At 33.9% G+C, this 9,551-nt stretch overlaps 1 protein-coding gene across 1 annotated transcript in view; it reads left to right on the top strand.

Annotated features, from left to right (window-relative positions):
* The window catches only part of LOC107737012 (endophilin-A3-like), a 52,934-nt gene that overhangs the window by 35,029 nt on the left and 8,354 nt on the right, over positions 1–9,551 (top strand). The window contains exons 2-4 of the mRNA XM_016548409.1: positions 5,795–5,863; positions 5,956–6,028; positions 7,685–7,828. Of these exons, the coding sequence (XP_016403895.1) occupies positions 5,795–5,863; positions 5,956–6,028; positions 7,685–7,828 (286 nt within the window). The remainder of the gene's footprint in view (positions 1–5,794; positions 5,864–5,955; positions 6,029–7,684; positions 7,829–9,551) is intronic.

Genomic DNA, 9,551 nt, shown 5'->3' with positions numbered 1-9,551 from the left:
CAAACAATGGAGCGCGCTCTGCTGGACAAACTAAGTAATTACACCATTCAGAAGCATTTAATCTGCGTTAGCTATATGTTCTGTAAAAAAAATGGTCATATCGGCGACATATTCGCCGATACCGATATATCGGCGACAGGCTCATATCGGCCGATAATATCGGTTGGGCTCTATGGAATAACTAAATAATTTATGTACATTATTAATAAATGATGTACTTTTTATTTTTAATTTAATGAAATAATTAAAATAAGTCATAAAATTGAATTTATATAATTTGTATTATATATATATATATATATATATATATATATACATAAAAAATAGATAAGATAAAAATGAAATCAATATTTTATGACTATTTACACATTATCTGGTAAGCTGTGTAGTGATGGTTCCAGGTTTATTTTGTGATAATGACCGGTGAATTGAACATGATCACTGACATAAATGTTATAACATGGACACATTTTTTCCACCTTCACTCTTTAAGCAACATCGGTCCTGGAGTGCCGCTGTTCTGTAAAGTTTAGCTCCAACCCTAATCAAACACCTGAACAAGCTAATCAAGGTCTTCAGAATTACTAGGGCTACAGGCAGGTGAGGTTTTTTTCAAGGTTGGAGCTAAACTCTAGGACATCTGCACTCCAGGACCAACGTTGCCTACCCCTGCAAGTTTAGCAAGTTAATCTGTTTTCACCAGGCGATCATCCAGTGCTGCTGTTAAACTGACTGGTTCATGGTGACGTCGCCGGAGTCGTTTGCTGTAGCTGCTAATTGGAGAGATCACAGCTTTGAAAGACATTATCACTCTTTCTATTCTTAGCCTCTGTTTTACAAGGTGTCACGCTGTTGTCTGTCGGTGCTAATTAGCGAGCGCTTTGCTATCTGCTGTCATGTTTTTTTGAGTCCAGGTCAGAGTTTGGTTTGCATGTGCTTTCTGTGAGTTTCCACCCTCACAGACGGAAAACTTTTATTTTCACTTGTTGACTCTAACAAGCGTCTGGAGCTTTGAATATGTCTGTGCCCTTGATTTAATTGGGTGTTTGTTCCACAACGCAATGTTTGTTTGTAAGGGAAAGTGCAACCTGCTGGATTGAGTGTCGTCACTGTCTGGACTTGTGTTGCAATTTCCTTCCTCATTTAAACAGAGGAACACTTCGTTCATTCCTCAGTAAATTGAATGCTTGTCCATGAAGAGGAAATGAGAATTTTTTAGTGTCTATGGAACTGCTATGAGACCAAGACCTCTGTCTGCCTTTAAGTAGCAAAGGGTTGTCATACTATCATCAAGTTAATATCCTGAGCAGAAAACTAAATCATTTAATTTCACCTCAGACGTTGCATACAAGCGTTTTCTTCATGATGAGCAATGTGTGGGAGCGCATTTACCAGTTTAAAGGGTGAAACATTATGAATGAAAGGGAACCGACTTTATTCAGAAAAGTTTTGTTGACATTTTTTCATGTTGTAGCCTATCCCTATAATTCCTAACAAAATAGTGTTATAAGCACAGCGCTGCTTTGTTTACAGTGGTAACCATGGTAACCGCTGTATTTCTGCGTGCCCAAAAGCGCCACCTGCTGTCAGGGATTAAATTAGCATTTTCATTAATGACATCTGCTGATTTTATTGCTGTCAGTTTTGTAAATCTTAACCGTTTGATGGTAAATAAGATCAGTTCGGAAAATAAAATATTTTTTTTTGACACTTTGATGCATAGCTAAGTCTTTCAAATGGAATGCATATACAGTGTTTTTGACTGGCTTCTGAGGGTTTCTTACTTTTAGACTAGACAAGTTACACAGTTACGCTTTAAACGGCAGAGATTTTAGTCGTAGTGCACATCTCTAATCATATCAAGAGAAATGATTTTTATTGATCTTTTCTTCCTGATATTGAGTTATAAACAATTACAAAGCTATTTTTGCTATTTATAGATATATCTGTCTACATATAGATAAATAGTTAAAACATTGTATTAATTAAAAAATAATTTAATTCTATAAATTGTTTAAAAAAATGTGTTTATTTACTATATATATATATATATATATTTAACAATTTGCTTAATGCAGTTTTGCATTTTTTTTTCTTTTTTAAATTTTTGTCTGTTAAGTATAATAAAAACACAGTTTATTACCACGAATGATTTGTTTCAAACACTGGAAAATCTTTTGGCACTTGTTGAATCTCCCTCTAATTGAAAACTTTTCTACAGCTCTGTTCCATTAAGATATATGAGAATGATAATGAAAATCTTTCAACAGGTTACAGAAAAATAATTGTATTTTTAACAAAAAAAAAGTTGAAAAAGTTGTGTACCAAATTCTGTCTGCACGATACATCGTATTTTAATCTGGATTTTTTGGTTTATTTCGATTAAGCATAATGGTCTGCAATTATTATTATTTTTTTTTTCAAAAAGCCTTTCACTTTCATTTGACATTTTGCATTGGTAACTTCCAAGAGCTTTCATGTTTGCGGTTACCAAATGTCAAGAGTTTAAAATCAACCAATCAGAGCGTTTTTTTTCCCAACATTTTCTGCTTAGTGTTTTACTTAAACATCTCAACCTGGCAACCATGCGCACACACTCTTTCTGCCCTGAAAAAAGTGCTGATGATCTGAAAATATGCTATATTTTTCTGAAATGACAGTGTAATAAGTCTGTTTTTTTCATCTGGTCATTTATGCAGTTTTCTGCAAGTTGACATTCTCTTAATTTGTATCAGAGTCAAAGTGCATTCATTCTGATGAAATGTAAAAAAAAAAAAAATTCTAAAACGACAATAATTGTGATTATTGTACACTATGCACTATGTACTCTACCATAGTGCATGAATTTTAGAAGGGTAGTTTGCCATCTTTCTTAGTTTCCAGCATGCCACACTTCGTTTTTTGGGTAAAATAAGTGCATCATTTGAATATTTGAAGTGCACTTCTTGTTGGAATATGTCTGTGATCTGGGTCATTTTGAGACATCATAACCTGTGTTTCAGTGAGTAAGTAAATGAGCCATCTGGCCTGATTCAGTCCGGTGATTGATTCATAACTCTTTCTGCTGTTCGTGTTGCTCATGACAGTCTTGTCATTACAAGCGTGTTCTGAACAGTGTTTCGTGTGGGTGTTTGAACAACCTCTGCCTGCAGTCACCCGTGCATTAATGAGAGAGAGAGAGAGTTTTACAAAGACCTTCTGACCTCACACCTTCATCACTCATGCACAGCAGTGTGGTAAACAAACAGCATCCGTCAGGGCCGGTGTTGATGAACCAGAGGCAGAAGTAGGTCAGAATTCTGACTCTAACAAGTGTGTGTTAGAATAAATGTAGGCCACTTCATACAGCCGCAGTTGGTGCTTAGTACCATTTTGGAAACAGATGAACTTCTGAGCTTAGACAACTGGGGCGTTAGGTGTGGAAAAACTACAGGTTTTCATAATTATCTAGTTGGTGGTGGCTAGTCAGGTTTATATAATAAAACAGGTCTAGTGCTATACACAGATAATTGCAGCCTCTCAATAAGGTAATTGACAGATATTTAGTTAATAAATGGGCTTAAAGTCAACATGAAATCATAATGGAACATTTTTATATATAAACATTTAGGTTTTATTTTGTGCAGTCCTTCAGTGTGCAAAAAAAATTGTTGAAAGTTTTCATTAAAATGTAATTAAATTTCCTTTTCAGCTGATGAAATGGATTTCTCGAACATCCTGGCTCCATGATCCAATCAATTTTTTTTCTTGTTTAATATTCTATTTCACTCTGATTATGGAAGGAAAATAGATGAGCAGCACTGCACATTGACATTTGGGTTTGAAGTTAGAAGTTTGAAGACAGAATTTATTTGGATTTATTTTAAAATTTAATGTGAAGGCATTTTTTACAGATGCTTTTACCATTCTTGAAGTGTAACTGTTGGACTTTTGGACAGCATGCTGTCAGCACGCTCAAGCCTTTCTGAAAAGTTTTGACTGTAAATTAACCTGCTTTAAGGCACAGTTGAAAATATTAAAAGTACAAACCAAAACTAAAAATATGTGTTTTCCATACAAATATGTACAGCACTATTCATTTTGTGTCATCTATTTTCTCTCTTTTTTTTCAAATCTGTTCTCACTGACCTGCATTGCAAAAATGTTAACCTAATTTTCATTTTGTTATTCAAGATATGTTAATCCTCTTGGTGATTATTAGTGGTACTTATAACTAGTCTGAATTGTTATGTGTAGCACAATTCGTAACCAGTGACGCTACGTGAAGCCCATTCACAAACTGGCATAATTCCTCTTCCTTTTGTGGGCACTCATGGACTGTTACATAATGATAGCTACCTAGTTGTGTGTGTGTGTGTGTGTGTGTGTGTGTGTGTTTCTAAAGTCACAACAATAGTGCACCAATTATATAACAATGCAATACAAATGATATTAAGATTCTGGCTAATACAGATAAACTAATAATAATTTTTGTACTTGCTATGGTTGATAACTTATAAATAGCTGATATTATAATAATTGTTTTAAATAAAGTGATGTGAATCTATATTTGAAATGAAAAGTAATGACAATAATAATAACAGTAATAATACTAACAATAAATGTGCCCTTAAAGGGTTAGTTCACCCAAAAATGAAAATTAGTCCATAAATTACTCACCCTCAAGGCATCCTATGTGTATATGACTTTCTTCTTTCAGACGAATCCAATCAGAGTTATATTAAAAATGGTCTTTGATCTTTCAAGCTGTTTAATGGCACTCAGCGGGTGTTGCAGTGCATCAGTCCAACAGAAGTGAAATAAAAAGCGCCCATCCATTAAAAAAGTGTCTCTCATGGCTCCGGGGGGTGAACAAAGGCCTCCTGTTGCGAATTGATGCGTTTTTGTAAGAAAAATATCCATATTCAAAACATAATAAGCACTTTAATGTAGCTTGTGCCAACAGTTGTACAGAGAAGCAGCTCCGGGAGGATGACGTATGAGGTCAGCGTTGCGCATGCGCCGATGCGTCTCGTGAAAACCAACGTTTGTTAACAGGAGCAAATGAAGCTTCTTTTGGACTGATGCATGCAACACCTGCTGAGTGCCATTAAACAGCTTGAAAGATCAAAGACAATTTTTTATATAACTCCGACTGGATTCGTCTGAAAGAAGAAAGTCATATACACCTAGGATGACTTGAGGGTGAGTAATTTATGGGCTAATTTTCATTTTTGGGTGAACTAACCCTTTAAAAGGTTAATTTTGTTTTAGCTGATATTATAATAAGTGATGTGGAAATACATTTTAAATAATAATAATGATAATAAATGTGCTCTTAAAGGAAACATTTTTAGCTGATATTATAATAATTATGTAAAATAAAGTGATTTGGTACTTAAAATGGAAAGAAATTATAATAGTAATAATAATACTACTACTAATAATAATAATTTTTTTTTTGAAATTATAATTATAATACTAATAATAATTTTTAGCTGATATTGTAATATGTGATGTAAAACTAGATTTTGAATGAAAATTATGAGGATAATAATAATAAATGTGCATCATGAAATATCATTTTTTTATCATCTTATCACTGCTGCTTCAACACACACACAAAACTAAATTCAGACCTGTGACATCAGGTATCATTTCTACAATAAACTATGATGGAGGCTCTTTATTGATTTATTTTTTTCTTCCGCCCACCCCAGTGTGTACACACAGGGAAACATTATGCAATTTCTTCCTACCTAATGTCACTTCTTCCTGTTTCTGATCTAATATCTCTCTCTCTCTCTCTTTCTAGTTATTGAGAGAGAAGATAAGCGGGGCAGAAGGGACAAAGCTTGATGAAGACTTCATGGAAATGGAGCGGGTGAGAAAAAAACAGCAGAAATTAGCCCCTCTTCACATGTGATTTATATGACAAATATATTTATTTACCCTTACCTTTTCCTACCTCTACAGAAAATAGAAGTCACCAACAAGTCTGTTTTTGAACTTATAACGAAAACCACAGAATACCTTCAGCCAAACCCAGGTATGAATCACAGATCTGATATATTCATAACACTTATGATTTCATTGAGTCATTAAATATCATTAACACCACCTACTAAGCAGCAGTGTGCAGTGGACTTCTGAAATGAGGAGGCGAGGCCTTCCAGTTCTAGTTTGATTACAGGGTTGAAGTCTTGTGAAACACTAGCCTTATACTTAACAAAATGCTATAATAACATAGTATGTTTATACTACTGTACTATTTATTAAAACTTTATTAAAAATTCTGAGCAGAATTATACCACTGTTTGGGGTTGGTACGATTTTTCAATGTTTTTGAAAAAATTATCTTCTGCTCACCAAGGCTGCAGTTATTTGATCAAAAATACAGTAAAATCAGCAATATTGTGAAATGTTATTACAATGTAAAATAACAGTTTTCTATGTTAATATATTATAAAATGAAATTATTTCTGTGATCAAAGCTGAATTTTCAGCATCATTGCTCCAGTCTTCAGTGTCACATGATCCTTCAGAAATCATTCTAATATACTGATTTGCTGCTCAAGAAACTTTCCTTTTTATTGTTAATGTTGAAAACAGTTGAGCTGCTTAATATTTTTGTGATGCCTGTTTTTCCAGGATTCTTTGACGAATAGAAAGTTGAAGAGAACAGCATTTATTTGAAACATCAATCCTATTCATAATTAATAAAAGTTATTACTTTCTTAAAAAATCTTACTGACCCCAAACTTTTTTTTTTAAACATTTTAACATTTCTTAAAAATGACTACAATAATACAGTAAAAATTCATACCATCAGTCATCAAATGCTTGGTTAACACTTCATGGCATGATGGTGGTGGACCTTTATTTCAAGCTCACTCACAGTTTTTTAGTGCAGTTTGATTTAAAGGAACACTCCACTATTTTTGAAATTAGGCTCATTTTCCAACTCCCCTACAGTTAAACAGTTGAGTTTTACCGTTTTCGAATCCATTCAGCTGATCTCCGGGTCTGGCGGTAGCACTTTTAGCTGTAGAGCCGTTTTAGGGGGGCGTGGCAGAGTCTTAACTTTGATAAAGAATATCTCTTTGGTTTTGAGACTTTAGTCTTTGCAACTTCAGGGATCTTATCTATGCACAATCAGCGTGTAACACTCCAAAGAGAAAGGAAAACTTGAAATCGCATCATATGACCCCTTTAACTCTAGGGGAGTTGGAAAATGAGCCTATTTTAAAAAATAGTGGAGTGTTCCTTTAAACTTAATCAACAATGTTGAGTGGCTAAGTTGTTAACTAATGTAATTAAATCCATTATTACCACTAGTTTGATCCATTCAGGCTGACCTGTTCAAACATGATTTTTGCCCATTATGGCATTAAAATGATTATCTCACTCAATGAGAAGAACACAGTAAACTCACCTCCCTTTGAAGCTTCATCACTATTGCACAATATAATTGATTTACACACTATTTAATCTTGTATTTTGACTTTTTTTTTTTGGTGGTGTTGATTATTTTCTCATGCAGTATTTTTTATTTATTTATTTTTAATTTTTTGAGTAGGCACTGCCTTTCTTGCCTCCACTGCTGCTACTAAATTACTGTAATTTCTCAGTCAGTGACTCATGTTTGGAGTGCAGTGTTATGATTTCTGGTGTGGTCATGAGTGTATGTCGTGTATCCGCACAGCATCAAGAGCCAAACTGGGAATGCTCAACACCGTGTCTAAAATCAGAGGGCAGGTGAAGACGACGGGTTATCCACAGACTGAAGGGCTTTTAGGAGACTGCATGCTGCGATATGGACGGGAACTGGGCGAGGAGTCCACTTTCGGTAACGTCCGCACATACCGACAGTCAAGCGCACGCATGCACAGACATGAACCACAGGCAGACGGTTACGGAAATCCCACTGCAGCGCGAAGGAATGCTGGTCAATCTCGAGAACTCTATCTCTCTTTGAGTCACACAATCTTGCACACTGTGCATTGTGAAACGTGTTTCCTGCAATATTACTGTACTTATAGCATTTGAACACAACTCTGACACCTTGTGGTGCTTTGTTGATGCCAGACACAGATGTGCACATGCTGGTTATTTTACAATGGTTTCCAAAGCGGCTCCTCCAATTAGAATTTTAAATCAGAACTGTTTTACTGTTTGGGGTATTTTGTTGCATTTTTTTTTTGCAATCTTACCCTGTGAATTGTGTTCATTAAATGCAAATTAAAAAAATAATGAAATAAGTACCTCTCATTTGTAAAGTATTTAATCACTGGATTATCATATTATCACAAAAAGGCGTGATTAATGTGATTATGTAATAAAGTGTTATTTTTGTCATTAAATTTTATTGAATTTTAATATGTAGTTATTTTAGTAAAAAGATGTGGATTGTATGTATATTTATATATATATATATATGTATATATATATATATGACAATTTCTCTCTCTACATTTAAGTGTTCCATTATTTATTTATTTTTTTAATCAAATTTTTATTGTTTTGAGATTGTTTAATATACAGAATAACAGACAAACAATCAGCTTTGCACCAGAAAAACAAAACAAAAAACAACACATGATAAATGAAATAGAATTATATATTTAAAAATAAATAAATAAATAATAATAATAATAATTTGGTTAAAACTAATCAGTTAAACTAAAGATTGAATGGCAGAAATATACGAAACAATGTTTAAAACCTAATATACTCCAAAATATACAAAGTACAAAGACTATACATGTACAAAAGATTATGTAAAAAGAAATATATACCCATACAAAAATCTTGACATACAAACAAGTGGAACAGCGCTGAAAGAAGTCTACGTCAATAGAAAAAGAGCCAATTATAACCCAAACAGGGAACCTTAAACACAACTCTAAATCAAAATATATATATAAAAAAAAAAACCCAGGACCAAAAAGTGTGTATTTGGGAGGGGGGTGAATCTCCTTAAAGGGTTAGTTCACCCAAAAATGAAAATTCTGTAATTAATTACTCACCCTCATGTCGTTCTAAACCCGTAAGACCTCCGTTCATCTTCGGAACACAAATTAAGATATTTTTGATGAATTCTGAGAGCTCTCTGACCCTCCCATGGACAGCAATGTAATTACCACGATCAAGGTCCAGAAACGTAGCAAGGAGATCGGTAAAATAACCTATGTGAGCATGTATGTATATATATATATATCACATTGTCTCAATAGAATGAGTGTAAATACTTCAAAATTCCAATATGACAGTATGGTTGCTTCACTTTTTATGACATAATCAATCCAGTTCTCTATTATAGATCAGTAGTTTGAGCACTTAACTGTATTTCAGCCAACAAAAAACACAAAATACATTTACATAGTACAAAAATATTACACAATTACAACATGACAATCATATATTTGGCAACATACAAAACAAAACTAAATGCTTACCATCACATGCACAGCTCAATGATGCCTGGGCAACCTCCAGCTGCTGTAGAGCATTTTCCAATTTGATCTTCGTACCCTGGAGCTCTTTTTTTAAAAGAGCAACTTTTTGCTCTG

Source organism: Sinocyclocheilus rhinocerous, unplaced genomic scaffold, assembly GCF_001515625.1.
Source record: "Sinocyclocheilus rhinocerous isolate Xijiao unplaced genomic scaffold, SAMN03320098_v1.1 scaffold433, whole genome shotgun sequence".
Classification (NCBI taxonomy): Eukaryota; Metazoa; Chordata; class Actinopteri; order Cypriniformes; family Cyprinidae; genus Sinocyclocheilus; species Sinocyclocheilus rhinocerous.
The sequence above is the reverse complement of the archived record's forward strand: the minus strand, read 5'-3'. Positions and strand labels throughout refer to the sequence as shown.